This window comes from Doryrhamphus excisus, linkage group LG1 (assembly GCF_037039965.1).
Source record: "Doryrhamphus excisus strain RoL-2023G ecotype Guam linkage group LG1, RoL_Dexc_Guam_v1.1, whole genome shotgun sequence".
Taxonomy (NCBI): domain Eukaryota; kingdom Metazoa; phylum Chordata; class Actinopteri; order Syngnathiformes; family Syngnathidae; genus Doryrhamphus; species Doryrhamphus excisus.
This window is the reverse complement of record NC_136357.1, coordinates 15,024,654-15,052,492: the sequence shown is the minus strand read 5'-3', so window position 1 is coordinate 15,052,492 and position 27,839 is coordinate 15,024,654. Positions and strand designations below refer to the sequence as shown.

Here is a 27,839-nt window from a genome sequence, read left to right as displayed (position 1 = left end):
ATCAGGGGTGTCCAAATGATGAAGACGTTTAAATTAAAATTGATGGAATTTTAACATCGTAATTATCAATTTGTTGTTGCATGTGAAATGAAAATATGTACTGTATATATTACATTTATTGATATAATATTACAATAATGTGAGTATTTGTGTGGTGTGTTAGGTATAATTCTTTGCTGTTGTATGTACTGTATGCCAAAAATGCATCAGTATAAGGTATGGATCCAGGATGATATAACAATACCATGAATTATTTTGTTATTTGTTATTATAGGGGAATGACAGACTTTTGTGAAAAGCCAAAAATACAGTTTAAAAGAGTCTCACAGTGTCTCCTAATACTCACATGCACTATTATTATAATCTTTATCATGATGGCGTATGAAATTGAGACATTTCTGATGAAAGTGCAACGTTTTTGTAGTTTAGCAGAAAGATTGTAAAAAATTAAGTGCAGGTATTTCCTTTCACAATGTTCTTTTGTGCACACATGGAGTGTGTTTCATTCCAAACAGTGGACCTCCTCCTTGTTCATTTCCTCATAATAATGTCTTTGTCAAACAGCAGACTGCTCCGCCTGACTCAAGCAAAGTAAATACGGACTCTTGTGGTTGGCTATTGTCACATACACATCTGGCTGGGATTAGAGCACAAGGCCGTGCAGACGCTTGTCACTCTTTGGGAAGTCAGCGAGGAGATTTGGCTCAGGGGGATATCAGTGGGAGGAAACACACACACACTTCACACTGACTTTAGACCTCCACTTATCATATTAAATCACTTCTTTGTGTGCCAATATGTGCCAAAAATGCTAAAGGCACATTCAACATTTTCATATACATTTTTGAAATGTGTTTGCTTAACTACACGCTAGGACAGGAGTGTCCAAGCATTTTCCACCACAAAAAAACTGTTATTAGTAGGTGTGGACCATTCCAAGTATCAGTACAATCCTGGCCAAATGTACAGATATTGGGATACTGGGATATTGGTATTGGGATACTGGGGTACTGGGATACTGGGATACTGGGATATTGGTATATGGATATTAGGATACTGGGATACTGGGATATTGGTATATGGATACCAGGATACTGGGATACTGGGATACTGGGATATTGGTATATGGATATTAGGATACTGGGATATTGGGATATTGGGATATTGGGATATTGGGATATTGGGATATTGGGATATTGGGATATTGGGATATTGGGATATTGGGATATTGGGATATTGGTATTGTATTGGGATATTGATATTGGGCCATTCCTAGTAACTAGTAATCAGTGTGATATCCTTTAATGTTAAACATGTGACCCTCATTCTTGGTTCTCATATTCTGGAATGGATTTTGCTTTGTTTTTGTTTTTTAAGTCTAAAAGGATGTCACTCGTTTGAAAAAATATTGAATTTCTGTGAGCTAACGGTGTAAAAAAAGTGTTATGTCTGTAAAATACATTAGAATACATGACAGTCACATACCAGTGTTACACAATAATCTAATCATTTTTAAAATGTCGGAAAAAGTGGTTCCTTGGTATTGCAGTTATTTTTAAAGTTAAATATATGAATGTTGTATTCTAATGAGTATGATTTTCTGAGTGGAAGTTTTCGTTTGTGTGTGTGTGTGGAGGGGGGGTGTACAGAGGTTAGCAGGCTAGCCATCCTGTCAATTTCAGTCTTGCTTGGTAACAGTGACTACTTAAAGCCAGGTAACCTGACCCGGCCCGTGCACTTTGGGGTGACCCGTGCTGGCGGCGGTGAGGAGGAGGAGGAGCAGACGTGGAGCATGTGGCCGAGCACGGCGGGGATGAGGGACGTGCACGTAAAAGCAGGAGTGACGGCCTGAAGAAACAATAGCTCCTCTGTGCCTTGGCGGCTCTCTGGATCACATTTCCTCTCAGGTCGCCATAGCGCTAGACGATGATGCTGCGGGGTGGGGGGGGCACCAAGGGGAGGGTGGTGTGCGTCAATAGCGATTTGGATCATCGTGGAGGTGGTGGGCAGACGCAATAAAGAAGAAAAAACGTTTTTCTAAAATTTTTCTAAAGCTGCTACACAGTTTGACGTCTGCCTTGAAAAGTAAGCGCAAAGACTACTTTTGTTTCACCGCTGTTCCGCTTTCCTCCTGCAGATGGCAGTAATGTCACTAATATGCAAGACGACTCCCAATGCTAACGCTAGAAACAACTTTCTTCCAAGTCCTCCCTTGTCGTTAGCTAACTGGAAGGACTGTAGTTGGTCGGCTTAAAGTAAGAATGTCCTGCGTAATAAATGTGATTTTTGTAACATGTGGATTAATTCCAGCTGTCTGTCCCTCTTTGCTAGCAGTAGCTGATGAGCGTCATGGCTTACTAGAAAAATAATCACTAGAAAACAAACCACCTTAAACATTTCCCCTAAGAATTGCACGTCATGCTCAACCTTGAGACACAAATGATCTGGCATTTGAATTTTAACGATTCAATTTCCAAATCCGATTCCTTGTTTTGATTCCGGATTCTAATGATTCTCTATTTGGATGCTTTTAAGAGGCAGGGTCATAAAAGTTAGCATGTTTTAAATGAGGGCACTAACTAGTTGTTTTTGGATCAAATGTTTGACCTTTACCATTATTTTTTTTTTTTCATTTTTACCAACTTTACACTGATCAACTGTCACAAAAGATGTTTACTTTTGAAAAGGTCTTGAAAAAAACCTGCTGACGCTGCTGCTGTGTCTTAATCATGCACTAGCCTGGTGGAAGCATATCAAACCACTTGTCTACTAGCTAAGAGTCTGGTGCTACCATATCAACACTAGTATACTTCATTCATTCATTCATTTTCTACCACTTATCCTCACAAGGGTTGCGGGGATGCTGGAGCCTATCCCAGCTGTCTTCGGGCGAGAGGCAGGGTACACCCTGGACTGGTCGCCAGCCAATCACAGGGCACATATAGACAAACAACCATTCACACTCACATTCATACCTATGGACAATTTGGAGTCGCCAATTAACCAAGCATGTTTTTGGAATGTGGGAGGAAACCGGAGTACCCGGAGAAAACCCACACATGCACGGGGAGAACATGCAAACTCCACACAGAGATAGCCAAGGGTGGAATTGAACCCTGGTCTCCTAGCTGTGAGGTCTGTGCGCTAACCACTCGTCCACCGTGCTGCCACTAGTATACTTTCCCGCCTTAATTTTGGTGTAGGCTATTTGTTATGACGCCTACCAGAAGTAAACATGATATAGTGCACCTTTATTTTGAAGGCGGGAAGATGTTGTCTGGGTTGTCTTTTGACGTTTGCTGTAAGAGATGTACAGTGAACATGGATAAACTTAAACTGAAGCCTTCGGTTACGTTGGCATGAGACAGACGTCATTTATTGCTTCATTTCCCTGATTGCGACTGCTTAGAATAAGCAAAAGAGGGGGCACTGTTATTTCTACAGCATGGATCTGGAGGTGTATTGGGCATCAAAACTAGAAAACTATTTTAACAATGCTGGGAATCCTAATCCTGGTTCCCATTGATGTTCAAGACATGATGCTCAACCGCAAACACCACTACACAGAACGTAGGTCTCGTTGCATGAGAACGATCAGACAGTTTTTGTTTGTGCATCCAAAACACAACATTTTTCAAACTATAAGATGCTGTCATTTGCATAGCATGCAGTGCTTATATGTAAATATGTAGTAAAGCGGCACAGTAAAAGGCCACAAAAGTAAACAACACACCTGTGGAAGTCAAAATCAAGAGATGAGCATTGAGACTGGAGGACGGCCCACAGACCCCAGAAGAAGTTTGACGCCTGCTTAGAGAAGAAAGTGTTTAATCTTTCAGAGTGCTCTTACAAGTATTTTATTGAATCCGGATTTAGGGGGTACCCATCTCTGTTAATTTGTTAGTTGCTGCAAAAAAGGTAACAAGGTGACATGTTACTAATCGTGCAAATGTTATTGAATAAATTGTATCAATGCAATGGCCTCATGGAAAACACAACAGATCTGTTACTGTTAGGCTGCACAGAATGAATGATTTCACTGATTCATGGGGCTTTGAGGGAGACTCAAAGCCCATTTTTGCTTGGGGGAGGCTCTTTGGACTCTTCTCCATGGTAAAAACACTAATGGAGTCCTTTGAACACAAAAAGCTGCTGAAGTCTTATCAAGCCACAGCAAAGAGACAACCCCTGTGCTTAATATTATTACAGTTCTTCCTTTAAGTCCACCTGTATTATCCTAAAAAAACATCCTCATCATTTCCATCAAGTGTGAAGAGGCTCTCACATGTCTGAGCTGGACTTTAAGCGCATGTTTAAGTCTGATTGTCCAGCGCTACTTAGGAAAATGACATCCAAAAGAAAAGTAATTTTGTCTCTCGATTCAACGGCATCCAATTTGGAGCAGTGTTCGGTTAGGTTCTATGTTTTATTTTCACTGAAATACAATAGCAGTGAACTACCAGACGTGCACACACTGACAAGTGAGGCTGTTTGCCAATATGAAGCTTCAAGGACGTTGCAGTTGCAAATACTGTATATTTGAGGATGCGATTACCAGAGAGAACTTGCAGACTTGAAGGTAGAGTCGCGTCACTTCGGCTTTGGTGACGCTGATATCTTGCCCTCTGCAGTGCTTGTAGCTCTCCAGGTAGGCCTTCAGCCAGGCGTTCTGCAGCTGGCAGCTCGGGTAGCGGCTGTAGTCGACATCCTCCACGCCTTCCATGCATGCAAAACACAAGAGGAAAGAGGTATAGTTTGGTTTGGTTGCAGGAAGCACTTAACGTTGCCTGCTATAACTTTACTTAAAGTGGACCTATTATGCTCATTTTTCGGCCCTTTGTATTGAGTTGTGGACTCCTATAGAGCAACTACACACAATAACCAGCACAGAAAGCTTTCTAGTTCATCCAGAATCAGCACCTATTCCAGCTGTTTTACTTTGGATTACCCATGAAAACGGTCTGTTTTAATGTATTCCACCCACAGCTCGCCTCTGCTGTGGTTGGTCACACTCCTGAGTGATTAGAAGGACTTGTTGTGCCGCTAGCTGATAAATGGTAAATGGTATTTAGCAGTTAATAATATTTATCATCATCAATATTATCTTTTTAAAATACTTTTAGCATACAGACCTACGTCTTGGATCCTGAATCCAACCCGGAAGTAGAGACTGGACAGTCAGAAGTTTCTCAAGAAAAGATGTTTCTTCAAGAAATCTCTTTAGCATTTTAGCGTTTTCTACAGGTAATGTTGTTGGCGGAACTACCAGTGTGTAAAAAAACCCAGGTAGAGCCATTGATTGGGGTGGGAAAAGGCTATTACCGACCCTGTATGCACACTCTATAATGCTACACAGAATAACACAGTTAAGACACTGATAAATTAACTGCTTGCTCTTCTTACTCTTCCACATGACTAAGTAATGTTGGAAAGGTGTCGGAAAAGTGCAAGTTTGTTGGCTCGTCCAGCTGCATACTGGCCCATGTTCACAAAACAGTCCAGTGTGAAATGTCGTTGACAGAATAAAATGCATTTATTTTGCTGGTAGGGAATCAGGAACTCCAACCACTCATGGTGACCGATGGTGGAAAGCAAAGCTTGGGGGAAGCTCGCTCCTCTGTGTCATCACAAAGGTTTTGCAACGCCCTCTGAAACCATCACAAAGGTTTTGCAACGCCCTCTGAAACCATCACAAACTTCTTTCAGGCCTCACTTACAAATGCGCAAACCTCATTAGCTGAAACTTTGGCATCGTTTAACACAAGAATACGACATTCTAACTATATTTATATGTCAGAAAAGTGGAAAAATAACCTAATAAGCTAAGTATAGGTGAAAACACATTGCTGTCTTTATGAGCTGATATGAAAGTTAAAACAACAATGATTTATTTGTTTGATTTATTTGTCATCATGATGAGTCATTTAAAGCTTCAGTGAACAATCAAGCATCTGGAAGCCTTTGTGATCTGGATGTTAAATAGGACATGCAAGCCAAGATGACGTCTCTGGAAAACAATCTAAAAGCATGCGGCTTCACATTTAGGCACGGCACAACAATATGGCAACAAATAGAAGCAAACTTACCAGCAAATTCATTGAAGTGATTGCCAATATCGAAAGCTTGATAGTTGTAATCGGCATACTCGTAGTCGATGAATTTCACCCTGCCTGAATGGGGATGCGGTGGCCAGACGGTTTCCAGGGAAACGTGACAAACAGATGGTAGAGGTAAGAGACTTTATTAAAAGGCTTGACTGTTGCTGGTGACAAATAAACACAATAAAGGGCTGTTGTAAACATCAGGGGTGTACAAAAAAGGGTCACCTGTTTCAGTTGACATTCCTCCGTTTGGCTGACTCACATAGACATAAGCAGTTCATGACTGAACAAGCTTCAATAAGCTTGACGAGAAATTGGTGATATAGTAAACAATATAAGACAGAAACAACATCAATTTGGCCTCCGAGAGATATTTAAATTTTATTGCTGTATCATAGTAATGCATAATAATGACTCAACGTCGCCGTGTCCCCCAAAATTGAGAGGGACAAGCTGCATCAAGTCGTCAGTGTTATGTAGCGCTGTAGTGGCAGTGGGGCTAAAGTACGTGCTGAGGAATAGCTTCGCTTCGATGGACACCTCCCCCTGGTGCACACCCGCACCCATCTCGGCACAGCCCACTGTACCAGATTACCAAAATGGACGTAGTCATCTCTGTGCAGGGTGCGCCACTGCGCAGGGTGGACACCTCCCCCTGGTGCACCCCCGCACCCATCTCGGCACAGCCCACTGTACCAAATTACCAAAATGGACGTAGTCATCTCTGTGCAGGGTGCGCCACTGCGCAGGGTGCACCACTGCGCAGGGTGCGCCAAAAAAGCGAGTGTTATTGCAGTGTTTAATGAATAATTCTTGGCTGTACTTAGGCTGGTTAATGGCTAGTGAAGGCAGCCATGATGCACATGTGAAAAGAATTCATCAAGCGTCCACCTCACCCTGCTTGTGGTCGTGGATGATGTTTTTGGTCAGGAGGTCGTTGTGACACATCACGGTCGGTGAGTCGACCAGCGAGAGGTGTCTCTCCAGTGACTCCGCCTCCCTTGACAACGTCACCAAGCTGGGCAACTGCTGGCTGGCCGCGGAACTGCAGGATCACACAGAAGCACACAAAAAGGTAGCTACAGTATCTGCAAGCTGACAACCAAAATTAAATGCCAATACATTTCAATAAGAATATTGAGTACACTGTGTACTTTCTTTTGCTGTGCATCCGTGCAATATCCATTACTGTTGTTGTGAACTGACCTTACAATTCCCATTTCTTTCCCCTCTGTACTTTTGTATGGTAATAATCACCATCATTTGGTGTCCAATAAAATATCTGTCAGCTTTTCCCCCTACTTTTGGATTGTGCAATCATGAAAAAAGAATTTACTATGACTTTGTCTCACCCACAACTACCCCTGCTTCAAATGAGGCAAAGATTGCACCATCACTTTTTGTTTAATACCCCCCCCCCTCCCCCCCTCCACTATGTGGCCAAGATGGCAACTGTTAAGCGCTGGACACTTAACATTTTCACTGTTTTGAGTGCTAGTCTAGACGTGTGTGACCTGAGACTCAGGCTGTGTCTAAAATGAAATACCTTTCGCAATACACTTCAGTAAGTATGCTGAGTACACTGTGTACAAACCGCCTTTGTCAAATATTAGTCTTTATGTTACAGGCTGAGTTTTCTCATGCAGAAGAGACATTACTTCATGATTATTTCCAGATATTTGAAAGTTTTTGGGGGGCTTTTCTCCGGGTACTCCAGTTTCCTCCCACATGTGAGTGTGAATGGTTGTTTGTCTATAGGTGCCCTGTGATTGGCTGGCCACCAGTCCAGGGTGTAGCCCGCCTCTCACCTGAAGACAGCTGGGATAGGCTCCAGCATTCCCGTGACCCTTGTGAGGATAAGCGGTATAGAAAATGGATGGATGGATATTTATTTTATTTTGGGATGTCAAAAAGAACGACATTAACTAATTTATTACACTACGTACTAGGGCTGTCAAAGGATTTGTCAAATTTTAATCAGATTAATTGCAGTTTTTCTATTAATTAATCATGATACATCACCCTTGTGAGGATAAGCAGTAGAAAATGAATGAATAGTCTCTTTAATCATAGCAGAACACTTTAAAATGTGGTATTTTGAGGAATGAGGGTTGCGTTCAAAGACATCACACAATTTAAGGTAAATTGTTGTTTTCACAGTGTTTTTCCAGCATACTTTTTCTTGGAGATGATAAAAGTATATATCTACCTAAATGTAAAAAATTGTACAATTCAAAGTTACAAAGTGACTGATAAAAATGTCCACTTCATGTTTTTCTTTTTCTCTCTCTTTATTTACACACACCAGACACACATTATAAAGCTCTTTCTGGGATGTTCAAAATGTCCCTGAATGAGGAAGTGTCGTTCCCAGAATTAACGGACTCAAGACGTGTGCTTTGACGCAACTCTTCATCGCTGTGTCTTTGGTTGGATGTAGATAGATAATATTTGGATAGTAATTTGTAATATACCAATTTTCTCTCCATACATAGGAGACATACTTTAAATGTATTGAAATTCTAAGGTATCTTTGGGTAAACTTAAAGTATTTTTTAGCAGTATTTTGAGTGTTGGTACTGGTTGTAATCAATTATCAAACTATGGTCAACCTAAACAACCTAAACTATCCCTATACTGTGTATTTGCTCTTAAACCATGTACTATTCAATGCATTGACAAATAAAACTGCAAATACAAACACAACATGACACAGCACAACAAAAAATATGGACAAACACAAATTCACTATTATCAGTTGTCCACTGAGTGACATTTTAGTTGTCATCGAACCAACAAAGCAAACGCTATTTTTCCTCTTTGTCTAACGATGCGTCCTTAACGGGGAACTGCACTTTTTTGGAATTTTGCCCACCATTCACAATCCTTATGTAAAACTTATTTAAAATTTACTTCCCCTTTGTGCATCATAACACAAGAAAACAAGTTTATATGAGCTAGCTAACAATGCATGTCATTGGGACACACCGATTTCGACTATGGCATCGTGTTAGTCCGCCAGATAAATAGTTTTTCGTGTTAGCTTCTACAATAACAATATTGCTGTAGCATGATTAATATAGATATCTGTTGGCGTTTTTTTAGATTTAGCGCCAAAATTCATATTTCCCATGATGTCCATTGTTTTCTAGCTCATAGCAAATTGTTTTCTCGTGCTCAAATGCACAGAAAAGGGAAGGAAATATGTGTTCATGTTTCACATAAGAATTGGGAATGATGGGAAAAATTCCCTAAAAAAGTGCAGTTCCCCTTTAAAGTTGTGTTGCGTGACTTCCTGTTTGACTGCCAATAGGTGCGAGACGTGGAAGGTAGATGAAAGTGATTTATTTAGCAAATGTCCCGTTGTAGTCGCAATTGAAATGTAATTGCTTAAATGAGCGAGAGGAAGGTCTGAATGGGTCTGATTCCTTCTTAGCTCAGCTTGAAGAGCGCCAGGCGTCATCGATTAGGCCGCTGGCAAATTCAAAGGCTTCCGCTGATTTTAAAAAGGAAACCTGTCGCCTCGCCATCGCCATCTTTCTCTAGGAGAGTGGAGTGCGTCCGCCTCCTGCTCCCTCTGTGGACTCTGTGCCAGATAATTAGAAGGAATTTCCTCCTCATCAATGCCACTTATTTACATATCATTTCACTCGCTGATCCTTTTCTTTGGCTCGTGGTGCAGCGTCGAGCGCATGTGAGCGACCCAGCGGGGGACCTTTGCACTATTGCCCTTCACACACGCTCACTGTCTGTGTGTGTGTGTGTGTGTGTGTTGCAGCTGCATGCAGCCTCTCTATGCACAGCGGGTGGCGTGAGGGCTGAAGACCTCCTCTGCAGGTGCATCATCTTCCTGCTCGCTGCCTTCTTTCTTTTCACGTTTCCTCTGAAGATCACATTCACTCGGCTGAGTACAAAAGTGGCTCTGATGCCTGTTTAAGACTCCATCCAAGATAGACTAATGAACACACACACACACACACACACACACACAAGCTCACTAAGCTGTGTTTCACAGTATAGCACCATCTATTGGGCATCCATGTTCGGTGCAGCCTGTGTAGACGCTGTAGAGACAGCTTCATCATCTCAACGGAGATTAAAACTTGGCATACAAATCACTGATGACATTGATCAAATGATGCTCCATCCTCATTTTGAATGTTTTATGGTATGGCTGCTTTTTGACACAGATTCTGTTCAGAATTTTCATGGACAGAATTCCTTGGCGCAGCCAAAGTGTTAAGGGAGTACAGTTTAGGGGCCTTAGGATCTTCTCTCTGCTATTTGCAGACTAACCCTAAGGGATAGCATCAGGAGCTCAGAGACGAGAGCTGCTGCTCCTGCACATTGACAGGAGACAGTTGATTCTCCGCTCAGCCATCTCAGTGGAGGCCTCAAGACATCCACATGAAGGTCAGTCAGCATCACAAGGATGCAGAAGAAGTCTTAAAATTGCTAAGATATTGGTCAGTGATCACAGAATAAAGTAGATCATGGGTTCTCAAATGCTCAACATGAGACCCACATTAAGTTGCACCAACCTTTATGTAAGTCATTTTTTTAAATTTTGTTATATATTCTGTATCACTGTTGTTATTTTTTATTTATAAATCAAAAATATATAATATATAAAATAAAAAACACAATATATTTTAAAAAGGGCTGCAAAGCGGTTGAGTGGTTAGCGCGCAGACATCAAAGCTGGGTTCAATTCCACCCTCGGCCATCTTTGTGTGGAGTTTGCATGTTCTCCCCGTGCATGCGTGGGTTTTCTCCGGGTACTCCGGTTTCCTCCCACATTCCAAAAACATGCTAGGTTAATTTAATCGGTGACTCCAAATTGTCCATAGGTATGAATGTGAGTGTGAATGGTTGTTTGTCTATATGTGCCCTGTGATTGGCTGGCGACCAGTCCAGGGTGTACCCCGCCTCTCGCCCGAAGACAGCTGGGATAGGCTCCCATGACCCTAATGTGGATGGATGGATTTTTGTTTGTATGGAAGCGATTAATTGGATTTATATTATTTCCTATGGGAAAAAAATTCTCCGGTTTATGTCCACCTACGTTTTGGTCTGAATTTTTTTAATTAATAACAAAAACCAAGATACCACTGAATGTATTTCATTTGTAACAGTATACACATCCACAAAACTGCAATAAGGTCAACAAAATCTGAATTAGATCAATTTGAAGAAAGCAGAAGTAATAAGGAAATCAAAAAAAAAAGACAATTCGAACCACAAATATACTGACCTACAATTGGTTGCTTTTAGTGTCTTTAATTATTCTGTATGTAGACATGCTTGGTGTGGAAGAAGTTTTTTCTCCCCAAAAAACAAAGACGTTTCTTCCTGAAATGTCTTGTTCAAGCTAATGTAAACAAGGTTTGGACGCTGGAGCGATAAGAGCGAGATGAAGACTGAAGTTTTCAGTGGAGCCTCTGTTTCTTTATAGCGCCACATGGTTCTACGACCCCTGTCAGAGATAACAAAAAGCATCGCCTCCCACCGGGCCTCCTCCCTCTGGCCAATGACAGCTCAGTGCCAAACTAACGTGGCGTTCTAGAAAAAGTGAGGAAACTACAGACATTAGGAAAACACTGATGACCTCACAGGTCACGATGACTTTCATGTGCAGTGCATGATGGGAAAAATTGACTTGAATACAAAGAAAAAGCTGACCTAAAGCTCGGATCGACCATGCTCAGATTGCATGGTCACATTTTGATAAAGTTCCACATGAGCACTGATCCATAATCCATAATCCATAATTTTACAGCCTCATTTTTGAGGGAATCCCCAAACAACTGCACTTAAAGGTAGAACCTTTAAGTGTAATAGATCCCCGATCTTCATAGGGCTTACCTTCCAAGACCACCAGTGAGTCTAATAAAGCCTGGACTATGCTGGGGAGTCGAGTCGCCACCATACGCTATGCACAGCTCGCTCCTCCACTTCCAAAACCTCCTGCTAGCTTGACCTTGTCATTCTCTGTTGTAACTATTAGATTTGATCTCTTCGATTGCTGTCGTTCACCGGGTCAAGCCGAGCAGTCGAAGAACGACATCATCTACCCTGATGGCTGTTGTAATTCCACGATTACCTGTCTTATATTAACTCGTGTTCACCTGGTTTTGAGGTCGGTATGTAAGACTGTAGAAGCTCATTGTTTGGTTGCCACACCGGGCATGTATTGTATATAAGACCACAGGTTTTGTATGTTGATGTTGTTTTGTTGCATTATGTTTCGCCAAGCATTAAGTCCTTGAATGCACCGTAATTATGTGCTATGAGACAAAAATTTGTCTCAAGTACACAGATTCTTTTTAAAATTTCTACATTTTCTACAATGAGGCATGTTATGTGTGGGAAAAGGTCTATATTTGAATAGAAAAAATATAAATGGGCTATATATTTTCCGACCAAACTTGAATGTCGAGTTGCAAATATGCAAGACTGCACGTCCGAAATGACGAAAAGGCAGCAAGGTTGCGTGATTTGCTGGAGCCGTACCTCTTTGTGCACAGCGTCTGCACCGGGCTGTGGTGGGCGCTCTTCTTCAGTAGCGTGAGAAAGTGGGACAATTTGGTCCACAGGAAAGGCTCTGGGGGGTGAGTGCATTTAGTCTGGATGGAGTGGATTCTCCCCATCTCTGCCGCAATCAATCTACAGGGAGAAGACATTTCCAGCATGTTAGTGCACAACGTGACGTTATCAGAGCAGAAGCATGACTCCCTCCATTTGCTTATCTTCTTCTTGCCATGTGACAAAATGCACCACCTTTGCGTTGCTGGCCTTTTAGGACCTCTGAGTGCTCACCCCGGTGAGGGTCACACAACCTTTTCTGGATATTCTCAACACTACTGAGCATGACCCAGCACAAAATCATCTTTTCAGTGAAAATGCTAACATCCCTGATATACACTCAACAAAAATATAAACTCAACTTTGGGTTTTGCTCATATTTTTCATCGGCTGAAATCAAAGCTCTCGGACTTTATCTATATCAGGGGTCTCAAACTCAATTTACTTGGGGGCCACTGGAGCGAGACTGGGCTGCATCAGGTTTTCCAAAACAAAACAAAAAAAAACGCATTTATTAAAAACAGAAAAATGAATAAACTTTGCTTTGGTTTTGATTTTCTACAATAAAAGCGCTGATAAAACATTCCACTGTTCTCAAATATCTTAATTTTTATTTTTCTGCACAAAATAAGATGAAAAATAAATAAACAAATCAAGAATAAAGAAAATCAATCAATCAGTAATAAATAAATATAATAATAATAATAATAATAATAAAACGGCAAATAATAAAAACGTAAGAAACTGCATATAGTTGGTGGGTAGACAAATTATTAGAGCCCTGTAGACATGACAAAACACGACTATAGTCACATTTATACTCTTTTTATTTACAACATATTGCGCAACTGCAGGGTCTTGAGACACATGCTAACTCGCAAACTAGAGAGCTAGCGACCTAAACCGTAGCCTTCAAGTTATTTCCTTTAAACTTAAATGGCCAAAAACTTACCACTTCCACACGAATAGGGAGGTTAACTATTAACAGTCATTTAACCTTTAACATGAACATTAATCAAACGTAAAAAATTCTTCTGGGTACATGATACCATACAGCATCCATATCAAACTTGCGCGGGCCGCACTAACATTAAACTTTCATATCAAGGCGGTGGCCTCAATCTAGTGTCCTGCGGGCCACATTTGGCCCGCGGGCCGCGTGTTTGAGTCCCCTGATCTATACACCATATACATCGTATACACAGCATTGTGACGCTAGAGCGCGTATTTGGGATGCATATAAGGTATTTGAAGCAAATGGTGGTCACATCAGATGCTGACTGGTTTTCAGGACCTCCCCCCTAAAACCACCCCCGGTACAGTTAAACTGCGTATTATATATGTTGGAGTGTCCTACTTATTTATTAATATAACACAGATCAATGCAGAGTCTGTCTCTGGTCTTCATGTCAGAACAGGATCAGTTTCAGACATGAGCAAACGACAGGATGGAAAAATGCTGATGAAATTGTACGCCTGTTAGCTGGAAAACCGTGTTTATGTAACATGGGCCAGCACTCCTGGTTCTGAAGGCCCTGGGCAGATTCTATTGACACGGCAACATACAGAAGTTGAAATCTGATTAGACAAGAAAAAATCTAAAATGCTAAAAAAATGAAGTTGTAAATATACTGTGCCTCTGAAAGTGTTTAGGCCAGCAGAAAAGGCTTTGCTGGCCCTGAGAGCACACCACTGGAGTGTGGTAATGCACAAACCTGTAAATGGAGGGTTGACAGAGCAGTGTGTCCTCCAGCACGGTTCCTTCAACAAACTGGTAGCAGATTCCATTCTGGAAGCTGCAATAGATTTCAGGACCACATCCGTGGGCGTGGAACACCTGGAACATTTCCACCTCTCTCTGGCGGTCGACAAAGAGCTCCGTCTTTTTGCCGTATAGACGCACCAGAACAGTGTCCGACTGGTCCACACAACAGCCCAGGAGATGGTTGGTGAGGCCCTCTGTGAAGGTCTAGCATTGAGGAACAAATGAAGAAAGATGACTCAATAAATAAGGAAATACTACACCATGATACTACATGGATGAGTATGTGGTCCAGTCATGAAGTGTCCAGTGTACTCAGCATTAAGACACTCACACACTGTTTGGCTTTTCTATGTGTTCACCTCATTGTCATTCTCAGCCATCGTCCCTGAGGCAACAGAACAGACACATCCTATTTGGTTGGAGAGTGGAGTGACATACCCTCCTTGACATCTGATCAACAATTTATACACAATTTATACACTGGAATTGGGTGTGTGTTGGAGGGTGGGGGGTAGGATGGCAAGAGAAGTGAGGGCTGTGTCTCAAATGAAATACTTCTGTCAATATATTTAATTAAGTATATTGTGTCCACTGTGTACTTATTTCCGAATTGTGGCAATTTGAGTGCAGTCCTGTTATTGTTGCAATCATAATAGTCTTCACAGTATGATTTGTCTTCTTCTCTCCTTATTAATGGAACGTTTAAAAGGAAAGAGCATGGAGCATTATTGCCAATATTGGATTAGCCAATAATTTTTTTAAAAATCTCCACTTCTCGACTGTACAATTATTAAAAATGAATGTATGACTTTTTCTCCTTTGATTGTACTGCCAGATGCAAATGTTTACGTAGCCTAAACGGCGGCTATTGAGGGTGGTAAGTGCACACTCACCACTATAAGCATTTTGATTGCAACATCCGTGTACTGATAGTGTAGCGTACTTCAGTGTGAACGTACTTATGCACTGAATTGAATATTTCCATCAGTAAATAGAAGTTAGAGTACTTTATACAATGCAATACAATACAATGAAGTTCTTAATCTGGGCCTTGCTAAAATGGTGGAATGCAACACTTCAGTGCCTCTGTGTTTTTGTAATGTATATCTTACTACAGTAAAGTCTCGTTATATCGATATCGGTTATAACGAATTACTACTTATTACGATACTATTTTCATTTCCCGTCAAATTTCTAGTCTTTTATGATATAATTAGTTCCGTTAGTACGATACCCGGTTATTATGATAATCCGGTTACTACGATGCCCTTTTCATCTCCCGCCAGCCAATTTGGTCTGCTTATATCGATACAAAAGCAGCTTAAATCAATCTTTGCTTAAGGATTTCAATACCAAAAAAGAACACGGCGAACGGCTGCTTCCAGTCAACTTTATTTTTCACACTTCCACCACCAGAGCACAGCACACACACCGATTCCAGCACTTCCTGGTTCACAGGTCATGCTCAACCCGCCCCACATAGCTGGCCAAACACATGCCTGCAACAGAAGAACCAACTGACATAGCATACACACCTATTCCAACGAAGACACAAGCGTACAAATACATGTATTTAATTGTGTTGTATTCAGATATCTTTTTATCGCTTGCAATAATCACTGTTTTTCATATGTACATGCTGGCGTTCGTGGTTTCTCTCGTGTGTATAGATTCTATACAGGCATGTGTTTGGCCAGCTATGTGGGGCGGGTTGAACATGACCTGTGAACCAGGAAGTGCGGGAATCGGTGTGTGTGCTGTGCTCTGGTGGTGGAAGTGTGAAAAATAAAGTTGACTGGAAGCAGCCGTTCGCCATGTTCTTTTTTGGTATTGAAATCCTTAAGCAAAGATTGATTTAAGCTGCTCGACATTGTTCTATACTATAGAACAATGTCGAGTGCATTATTGCCCACTTTTAATGCAGTTCGGCGCAGGATCGGATATATGGATAGTCCGGTTATATCGGTATTTTTTCCGACTCCCGAGAATATCGATATAACGAGACTTTACTGTATTTTCATATCACCTTTTTCCCTCTCTGGAAGTCACCTTTTGTATTAAACCTTTTATCACTATTGCCGTGTGAGTCCTATAATGCTATAATGAGTCCACTGGGCGGCATCAGTTGGTATCTGTTTGCGCCAAAGGTTATGTAATTGACGCGTAGTGGCTCACTGGGACGTCGAATTAATGTTCGCTCGGCATATTTCCATGTTGCCGCTAATTCGGTGCCACAGCGAGCTACTACGCGTTAATCACATAATCTTTGTCGCAAACTGGCACCAACTGGCGCCGGCCCAGTGGACTCCTAGCATCATTGGCGCAACTTGTCACGCGCCATTACATTCCAGGCGGATTGCTTGTGACATTTGGTTCCACTTGGTGGACACAAAGATTTTAAACACTTTTTAATTTTCTCGCCGCCAAACTAAATTTTTGCCGCCGTTACGGGCCACCACGAGCCAGTTGGGAGGCAGTTTGAGTCACTGCACGCCACTAGGCACCTTATCGGCGACACTAGGCGCCACAGCAAATTCCATTTGCATGAACTAAAACCAACTGGTGTCGGCCCAGTGGACTCCTAGCATCATTGCCACAACTTGTCACGCGTCATTACATTCCAAGCGGATTGTTTGTGACATTTGGTTCCACTTGGTGGACAGAAAGATTTTAAACATTTTGAAATGTTCTTGCTGACAAACTCAATTTTTGCCGCAATTACGGGCCACCACGAGCCAGTTGGGAGGCAGTTTGAGCCACTGCACGCCACTAGGCACCATATCGGCGACACTAGGCGTCACAGGAAATTGCATTTGCGTGAACTAGAACCAACTGGTGCCGGTCCAGTGGACTCTTACCAAAAGCAAACCACTTCACCACATGACAGTTCGTCCCTCTCCTTCCATTACATAGCCAATGGTGACTATTGAGAGTGGTAAGTGTCTAGCACAGCCAGGTTATGAATGTTCTGAGTACAACATTCAGGTACTGGATTTGCCATACTTCCCAGTGTGAATGCACCTAGAAACCCAAGTATAAGTACGGAATTGAGACACAGTCCAGGTGTTGAGAGGAAAGCCCCTGCCTCAAATATAGACGGACACAATACATCATGAAAGGAGCTGAGAGTCAACATGACCTCTCTTTGTGTGTCGGCGAGGACCTTTTGCTGAAGGAGAGGTCATGAAACTGATGTGATGTCACCTCACAAACATCAACTCTATTTCTGACCAAGATTGAACCTCCTGTTTGAACATGAGAACACACAATGAGCTTCCCATGCTACACCGGAACACTTTGACCCTCTGCCTAGTGCTTTATTATTATCTTTATTATTAATGATACTGTCGAGAATACTCCTTTGTAGCTTATAGTATGCTCACACAGAATAGTCATGTGTCAGCAAGTCTCCTCAACACAATACCGACTTCTTAACGTGCTACTTTTTGTCACTTTGTTATCTGGACCAGTGGTTCTCAACTGGTTTTGCTGCAGGGATCATAACTAATTCGCTACAAAAAATGTATTTATAAGTTTTTTTTTTACAACCCGAACAGTCAATGATGAAAACAGATTTACTGTTAGTATACAAATGAGCCAACATGTAATGCAGACTTTGTGGAAACACAGAAAGAGTCCCATTAGACAACTAATTAATCAATAATTAATCACCCCAAATTACGCATTGTGACCTGTGATGCACAATCCAGTGGGCTGTGTTGCATTTAAATGCAATGAAGGGCATTTGTTTGATTTGATTACTCTGGGCTGAGTTAAAACTCTCTCACGCCTTCTCCCCTCCCTCTTTGCCACTTGTGCCAGTGTGAGGGACAGAGGCGTGGGTGCGCCTGCGCCGGACTACACTGCTCGCTGCAAAGTGCACAGGCACAGCTCAGGACACCTGTGCCTGGTCTACAAAAATAGAGCCTAAGAACTTTATTCATCCCACACAGTAGTGATAATTCACATTACATCAGCTGTAGAGCACAAAATAGTGCCAACATTGTTGGCCTTCTTCTACAGCAGTGGGTTTATTATGGCAGTGGGTGTTGTTGAGTATTGAAAAAATATGTATAGAAAACAAATTACAGTAATATAGTTTCTAATAAATGTATATATGAATATATTATATTTGTAATATGTTATTTATCAATCAATATAAATTTAAATATATTATTTATATATCTTCAATCATTCATTTTCTATGCCACTTGTCCTCACTGAGGTCGCATGGGTATGCAGGCAATATCATATATATGTATATCAAGTGGCATACAGGCATATTGTGGCATTTTTCTTTCAAAATTACAATTATTTTATTTTTAATTAAATATTATATTGGCAATAACATAATTACATATTACATTTAATATACATGTATAATATATATATATATATATATATATATATATATATATTTTAAATATTCATTCAATCATTCATTCTACTGCTTATCCTCACGAGGGTAGCGGAGGGTGCTGGAGCCTATCCCAGCTGTCTTTGGGCGAGAGGCGGGGTACACTCTGGACTGGTCGCCAGCCAATCACAGGGCACATATGTGGGAGGAAACCGGAGTACCCGGAGAAAACCCACGCATGCACGGGGAGAACATGCAAACTACACACAGAGATGGCCGAGGGTGGAATTGAACCCAGCTTTGATGTCTGTGCGCTAACCACTCAACCGCTTTGCAGCCCTTTTTTAAAATATATTATGTTTTTTATATAATATTTTATATATTACAACAGTGATACAGAATATATAACAACAATAATAAATGACTTACATAAAGGTTGGTGCAACTTAATGTGGGTCTCGTGTTGAGAGCATTTGAGAACCCCTGATCTACTTTATTCTGTGATCACTGACCAATATCTTAACAATTTTATGACTTCTTCTGCATCCTTGTGATGCTGACTGACCTTCATGTGGATGTCTTGAGGCCTCCACTGAGGTCTGAGAGTTCTGAGGAGGTCCAGGACGCCTCTGTGAGGTTCGTTCTCATCGATGTTCACGTCAATGTGGAGAAGCTCATTGCTCCTACTCATCTTGACCTCGTCTAATCAAACTATCTCAAAAGCAAAAGACCAAACAGTGGTCCACTTTTCTGTATCATTTAAACCTGGACCAGTACTATCACAATGAAATGATTTCTTGTTTTGTTTCAAACTGTATAAGCACAGGTTGTTGTGTCCAGTGAAAGAGTGATGTTGTCAGAGGCCAATGTTCCTGAGATCATCTAGAGTTTACTCATTAACTTTGAATAGACAGTCGCTTTTTCAAACCAGTGTTGTTCTACTACAAGAATACATTTTGAATATCATGAGGTAAAAGTTGAAATATTAACAGAATCAAGTTTAGAAAAAATCTGCTTCAGTCCTGCCCTATAAAAGACAGACTATATACTGTATATTGGGTGGGGAAAATAGCTTACCATCCATTTTCTGTGCCGCTTATCCTCATTAGGGTCATGGTTATGCTGGAGCCTATCCCAGCCGACTCTGGGTGGACTGGTCAGACAAACAATCATTCACACTCACACCTACAGAGAAACCTAGAGTACTGGAGAACATGCAAAAGCCACACAGAGATGCCCAAGCAGGGAATCAAACCCAGGTCTTCCCGATCTCCTGACTGTGTGGCCAACATGCTAACCACTCATTCACAGCGGCCTACCTTACTGTTAAGAATTTGGACCCTACAGACCAGTTATGTGTACACAATGAGTCCTGTCCCTTTAAGAAAATACCCCTAATAACAACTCATTATGGGGATAACAGATAACAGATACCACTGAAACATCTCCAGCACCTTGGACAAGACCAAGCTGGTAAAAGACTGTGTGGACTACAAGACCATCAACAAGTGGAATAATTACAAGATAAGTCAATTGATGCTGCATGCAAGATGTCTTGCACCAAAGTCCCTCCTGAGATGTGTGAAACCCTGGTGACCCACTAAAAGAAATGTCTGACCTCTGTGCCATCATGGGGTTCACCACCAAGGCAGTCATGGTTTGGATGTGGATGAAATACTTCATTCATTCATTCATTTTCTACCGCTTTTCCTCACAAGGGTTGCAGGGGTGCTGGAGCCTATCCCAGCTGTCTTTGGGCGAGAGGCAGGGTACACCCAGGACTGGTGGCCAGCCAATCACAGGGCACATATAGACAAACAACCATTCACACTCACATTCATACCTATGGACAATTTGGAGTCGCCAATTAACCTAGCATGTTTTTGGAATGTGGGAGGAAACCGGAGTACCCGAAAAAAAACCCACGCATGAGAACAAGAACAACTCCACACAGAGATGGCCGAGGGTGGAATTGAACCCTGGTCTCCTAGCTGGGAGTTCTGTTCTGCGCGCTAACCACTCGACCGCCGTGCCCCCTGCCACTCAATCGAATACAAATTAATTTATAACCTTCATGTCATGTTCTTTTTTCTAGATTGTAATGACAAACCTACCATAAAAATTCCAAACAAATCATATTTTTATAAAGTTGCCCCCTTACAAAAGCAAGGGATCAAGAAGTGTGATTAAAGATATTAGAGCAAAAAATAAAAAGTCATCACTGATCTTCTTTCCAGTCAAATAAAGCGTTTATGAAGAAAGTATTCGTTTTGCCACCTGTGCACCCACACACACTTGACCTGTTGACTGGAGGCTGATGTCTAAGTAAACAAAGTGAATGGAATAAACACTTCTTTCAGCATGGAGTATGTTTTTTAAGGGCAGGGGGTGCTTTTAAATAATTTAGACGTGGAGCCAATGTTTACCACTTTGTGCGCTTTACAGTAATCGCTGGTATGTCTCGAGCCAAATAGTTAACGAGCTTTTAGATGCAGAAACTCGCCATCAAAGAGTGTCTTCATCATCAAAGATGCTGCACGCTGAGTGATGAGCCTCTCCATTAAAAATGTAGGGTCAGAGACAAGACCCAACAACACTGACATTATTACCTGTTGTCAACAATATACACATGAACTTAAGGCCATTGATCCTTGGCAGCTATTAATCATTCATGAAGGAAGAGTGTGTGTGTGTCTTTGAAAGCAACATCCCTGTACACTCACTTTATTAGGGAATATGTCTAACCAGTGAAGCTGCAGATGTTGGAGTAAATATTTTCTTGCTAATAAATGTTCATGTTCTTTCACCATCTCCACCTCATGTGGACTATTTTACTCAGCACCATCTTTAGTTTTTCAATCTGCACAATTAATCCGGCAACAAAACAATTATCTTCTATTCGGAAGGATCAGGGCCGTTGACAGGGGTGGGGCAAACGGGTGTCTTGTCCCGAGCCCAATCATGAAAATATGATTAATAATTCTGTTCTGATTTGGGGGAGAAAATGTGCCATATTTACATGTAAAAAAATATTTATGATTTTTTTGCCTTTATTGTATTCAAAAATAGAGTCAAGAATCCCCCTACCACACCTAAATGGTTTGGTCTGATTGAGGCATTGAAAAAAAAAACACAACACTATTAGATTATAACGCTGCGGCCCTAGGATGGATAGCAAAAAAATCATATTCTATTCTATTAGTGTGTGTATATATATATATATATATATATATATATATATATATATATATATATATATATATATATATAATATTATATATGATATATATTTATGTGTGTGTGTGTGTGTGTGTGTCTGACAACATAACATAAGTATATTACTTTAGAATGTATGACAATATACCTGGATAATGACAAAATAATCACATTCTATTCCATTAGGAAGTATGCTAAAATAATATCATTATATTTCATTAGTATGTATGCTAAAATAATATTACATCATTCTATTTTATTAGGGTTTATGATAAAAAAATAATCACATAATGCTCCATTTTATTGAGGTGTATAATAAAACAATATAAAATTAATTATATTTTATTGCGGGTGTAAGGCGTTTGTTTTTTGTGTGACATGTCGACTGAGCCAACTTATTAATTTCACCGACCGTTTCTGTAATTTCTGTATTTTGCTTAAACAGTATCTGTTTGTGAAAGGCTTCCAGTGGCCTGACAGTGGAAGAAGCATAATGTGTTCCTTCATTACACGAGTCCTGACCTGAGCTGCTGCCTATATCAGTATTGGCTGATATTAGTAAAACGCCATTGTGGAGCATCTGGAATATATATATTTCTATTTATCCATCCATCCACTTCATCATCTGCCTTAACATCTTCAAATGAATGTGTCCTTCAGCTGAGACACTTTAGGACACACAAAGACAGAGATGCGCCTGTCTTTGACGAGCTTGTGAAAAGAGAAAATTCCTTTTTTGATGAGGCAAACAATTGTTGGTGTCCTTTGTCCTCTCTGGAGAGAAAGGGAAGAGCGGCAGCTATGCAGATATTTAACCTTTTTATATAGTCTTACAATTGAGGCTCTCAAGGCCTTTCATTTGCCTAGTTCCTACAGGAAAAGAAAAAAGTGAAAAAAATCCTGGCGCTCGGACTCATTTCATGTGTCACTGCAGTATATTTATATTTCAGCTCCAATCAAAGCTTGCCAATATGTCCTGCCTCTGTATTTTCCCTCGCGAGGCCTGCCCCCCCACCCCACTGTCATTTCCACCAACATTTTGTGTGCAAATGCAGTAATAGACACATTTATCACATCAAAAAGGATTCAATTTTCTTTTCAATCATGCAGTATGAATAGCGCCACATCCTCGCCGGCCAACAATGAGGGGCCATTACCATCCGCCAAAGATGGCTTTGCCTTCTCGGCGCTCCGGAGGAGAAACTGTGTCAAACTGTTGATGGAGACAAATGGGGACGCCTTTCACACAGGTTACCGTCCAATTTTATTGTCAGGCATATGTCATCTTTCTTTGGTAATCGCAGAGACGTTGGCGGTCTTGAAGTACTTTTGATGCTCTCGTGTCAGCGGGCAAACATGGCGTTGGTCCAACTTCATTAATGACTTTCGTTCTCTTTCTGTAGGAAATGAAGTATGATTTGATGAATTTGGGCTGTGTATGTTGAACAATGTACATTAATATAGACAATTTCAAGTCTTATTCAGACTGCTCAATGCCAAATAAGCCCCTCTACCTGCCCACACGCACAACCAAAACTTTAAATTATTGTTCATTCATTCATTTTCTACTGCTTTTCCTCACGAGGGTCGCGGGGGGGGGGTGCTGGAGCCTATCCCAGCTGTCTTCGGGCGAGAGGCGGGGTACACCCTGGACTGGTCGCCAGCCAATCACAGGGCACATATAGACAAACAACCATTCACACTCACATTCATACCTATGGACAATTTGGAGTCACCAATTAACCTAGCATGTTTTTGGAATGTGGGAGGAAACCGGAGTACCCGGAGAAAACCCATGCATGCACGGGGAGAACATGCAAACTCCACACAGAGATGGCCGAGGGTGGGAATTTAACCCTGGTCTCCTAGCTGTGAGGTCTGCGCGCTAACCACTAGACCGTCGTGCCGCCCTAAATTATTGTTATTTATTCTAAATTATTAAAATTATTTGTGCAAATTACTGTTAACGTTGTACATTGTTGTTCGTATTTGATGTAATCTATTTATTCTCCCCATTATTATTTATTATTTATTATTACACGGGAGCCAGGCAACGACATTTCATTGGCAGTTTCACTGCTGTGTTATTGTGCAATGACAATAAAGAAAGTCTATGTCTAAAGTCTATGTCTATTTGAGGTCCAGTGTGTATAAAAGATGCTACCCTTCTTCAGCCTTTCTGCATCATAAGTGCTCGGGAAGTTTTTAACAGAGGTTGAGTGTGTGCCCCCTCAGATTCAGCTCCTAAAGCCGGTTTGATTTAGAAATATGAAATGTGGCAGGCATGTCCATCACGAGTAGATGCATGAAATAGTGACCAACAAGCACTCATTTTAACGACTGAACATGCACATAAGCCAAGCCTGTAATGCATTGCCATGCCCCTCTCTCCTAAATCTGACGCCACAAGCCCTACCCTGACAAAGATCCACAGACGTAGTGCCCAAAGTTTGTCCCAGGGGCCATACATGGCCTGCGGCTCATTTATCATTGCATCACTACCGAAGCAAAATAACTGCAAAAATTGTAAAAATTGAAGGCAAATCTTGAAAATGTTGACACCAGTAACATAAAGCTTTGAATTTAAAAACAAAGCTATAAATATGTATCAGTGTTTCATTCATTCATTCATTTTCTACCGCTTATCCTCACAAGGGTGCCGAGGCGGGGTACACCCTGGACTGGTGGCCAGCCAATCACAGGGCACATATAGACAAACAACCGTTCACACTCACATTCATACCTATGGACAATTTGGAGTCACCAATTAACCTAGCATGTTTTTGGAATGTGGGAGGAAACCGGAGTACCTGGAGAAAACCAACTCATGCACGGGGAGAACATGCAAACTCCACACAGAGATGGCCGAGGGTGGAATTAAACTCGGGTCTCCTAGCTGTGTGGCCTGCGCGCTAACCACTCGTCCACTATCCAGCCCTGAATCCGTTTTTATTTTACTTTAAATACCTTTCTACAAAATAAATACATGTATGTACTTTATCTATATCTACGTATATACTGTATATGTATAATACTACATATACGTACATACATTGTATGTTTTTCTATGCATATATCCTGTATATATTATGGTTGGATGGGTAGATCTTGGGACCTTGGGCTCAAAAAGGTTGGTGACCTCTGTAGTAAATAATAAGATGAAAGTAAGTAAAAAGATGTAAAATTATACACTTTGTTCTTCTGAGGTGGCGCTGAGGATTGTGTTAATATTAAACGCCATTAACGTCTTCAAGTTTTTATTTCATTTATCTTCTGCCTTAAACATGTGATCAAAGATGGCAATATGTTTTAATATATCAGTACATACATTTAAAATCGTGACTCGTGACCCTCGTGACAGGGTACACAACTGTCTTGTTGTTGTTTTTGTTGTTGCAGCACAAATTCATATAACACTTTCAATCATGAATGTGTGTGTGTGTGTGTGTGATCATAGAGAAGTTGTGTTGAAGGAATTCCCCACAGAGTCAAACATCCTACACAAACCTAACTCATTAGAACCATCTCCCCAAGTCAATTATGTTTATGTAAAATGATTTTTATCTGTTTGATTGGCTCTACAAGTGTCTCAGATTATTATTTCATCACCTTGTGCTCGTTTAACAATTACTGACTCACCTTGTGTCACTGCTCATGAAAACAAATAGAATTCTGCTACCTCTACAAGTCCTCAGAGATGGTCAATTTTCTGCTTGTGTGTGTCGAAATGAAGAAGGCGTGCTGCAGTGGTCCGTTAATAGTGAAGGGGGTCTCAGAAGACCAGCTGTGTGTGTTGTATTATTTAGGATGCTGAAGAACTGAACAGGGCCGCATGGTGGCAAGTGGGTTTTCTCCGGGTACTCCGGTTTCCTCCAACATTCCAAAACCATGCTAGGTTAATTAGCGACTCCAAATTGTCTATAGGTATGAATGTGAGTGTGAATGGTTGTTTCGCCCCAAGACAGCTGGGATAGGCTCCAGCATACCTGCAAATCTAGTGAGGTGCAGAAAATTGATGGATGGCTGAATGGGCAATTTAAATGGTGCCCTCTGCTGGTGAGTCTTATTACATTTGCCATTACTGGTTCACTTTGCTGATTCAACAGTGATGGCATGGCTGATTCTCAACCCAAAGGTATGTGTTCAATTCCTGCATGCAGCATGCTGGATACACTTATCAACTAATTGGGAAATTGGGAAAAGTGATGAGAAAGCTCATTCTAATTCCTTTATAACATTGATTTGTGATTTTTTTTTCAAAGTGTTTCAGTTTCCCTTCAGCTTTTCAGAATTCACACACAATGCCTGCTAACATTGCATCATCTAGTTTTCTTGGCCATAATACAAGTGATGTAGTGTTGTATAAGTAGTGTTGTAATATGTTAGTCAATAAATTTAGTGTACATTTACATTTATTCGCCCATGGTGGATTAAATAAAATGATGGCAAGCCTTAAACTCACAACACTCTGTTGTGTTATTTCACAACAGTTATTTCACCAATCTATCCATCCATTTTTATGCTTACTAGGGTTGCGGGTATCCTGGAGCCTATCCCAGCTGTCTTTGGGCAAGACACGGGGTACACCCTGGACTGGTCGCCAGCCAATCACAGGGCACATATAGACAAACAACCATTCACACTCACATTCATACCTATGGACAATTTGGAGTCGCCAATTAACCTAGCATGTTTTTGGAATGTGGGAGGAAACCGGAGTACCCGGAGAAAACCCACGCATGCACGGGGAGAACATGCAAACTCCACACAGAGATGGCCCAGGGTGGAATTGAACTCTGGTTGTGAGGTCTGCGCGCTAACCACTCGACCGCCGTGCTGCCCCGCCCCCGCCCTAATATAATAATATAATTATAATATAATATAATATAATCATCAGCCGATACCGAACATACGTACCTGTTCATTCATTCATAGATCATTGAAAAAGTGACATTTATTAACTGATGAATTTTTGTGACAAATACTGTATGCCATGTCATGTGTGCATAGCAATTTTAACATCATTTTAACTATGTGTAAGAATTCACCAAAGAAATATAGTAACTGTGGGATTTTAATATTTGACACGCCATTAAAGCATTACAATTGTTACATTGCTTTAAAATTAGCTTTAATGGCAAAAAATAAGCTTGTGGAAATGAAATGAGCTAATCTCAGTCATTCTGAAGACGCCATAGTCACATGAGTGATACACGACAACCACGCCAAAATGTTTCCACTACGTCACTGAGGGACTTCATAAGTCAAGCACAACGCATTTCAGCATATTTAAAGTGTTGTTGCTTTTTATGGGTTAAAACTAAAAGGCAGAAATCGGGATAAAATAAAAAGGGAAGTAACGAGGCTGCTGTGGTTGCTCAAATTTTAATCAGCACATTTCATTAATTCATTCCTTTTTCCACAAGCTGGCGGGTTGGCAGTGCTCGTCACGCTCAAGACTTACTTTAGAAAAAGATTCTCAATGTTGCTTCATATTATTGTGTTATTTTCATTGACCATAAATTCATTATTGTTTATCTTATTGTCATTTACAGGACAGAGAAGCTTGCAAATGTTTAGCTCAAGGACGTTAAGTAATATTTAAGCGCCCATGTGAGGCATTTTTGACCCACACAAGGCCACCCCCCGCTGGGTCGCCTGCATGAACGCATCACGGTGCATTCAGGCAGCAACACAACCAATTTTAGAAAAGTCCACCTGGAATTTGCCGGGATGTTTTCTTTGAGTACTTGAACGTCTACTGTACCCACCGCTAGCTTCATGCTACTTCCACTTTGTGCACAAATTACAATAA

The 27,839-nt window shown here is 41.0% G+C and overlaps 1 protein-coding gene across 5 annotated transcripts in view; it reads right to left on the bottom strand.

The window, feature by feature from the left end:
* LOC131130815 (ethanolamine kinase 1) overlaps window positions 1–19,661 on the bottom strand; it is a 31,126-nt gene extending 11,465 nt beyond the window's left edge. Inside the window, exons 1-8 of one of the 5 annotated variants that reach the window (XM_078791023.1) lie at window positions 19,374–19,661; window positions 14,811–14,836; window positions 14,402–14,655; window positions 12,615–12,767; window positions 6,998–7,146; window positions 6,087–6,170; window positions 4,556–4,716; window positions 3,734–3,810 (exon numbers count right to left, since the gene is read on the bottom strand). In XM_078791023.1, coding sequence (XP_078647149.1) covers window positions 3,734–3,810; window positions 4,556–4,716; window positions 6,087–6,170; window positions 6,998–7,146; window positions 12,615–12,767; window positions 14,402–14,655; window positions 14,811–14,831 — 899 coding nt within the window. In that variant the 5' untranslated portion in view covers window positions 14,832–14,836; window positions 19,374–19,661. The remainder of the gene's footprint in view (window positions 1–3,733; window positions 3,811–4,555; window positions 4,717–6,086; window positions 6,171–6,997; window positions 7,147–12,614; window positions 12,768–14,401; window positions 14,656–14,810; window positions 14,837–19,373) is intronic. The other 4 variants (XM_078791012.1, XM_058074838.2, XM_078791025.1 and 1 more) reach the window with 4 other exon arrangements.
* Window positions 19,662–27,839: the final 8,178 nt, after the last annotated feature.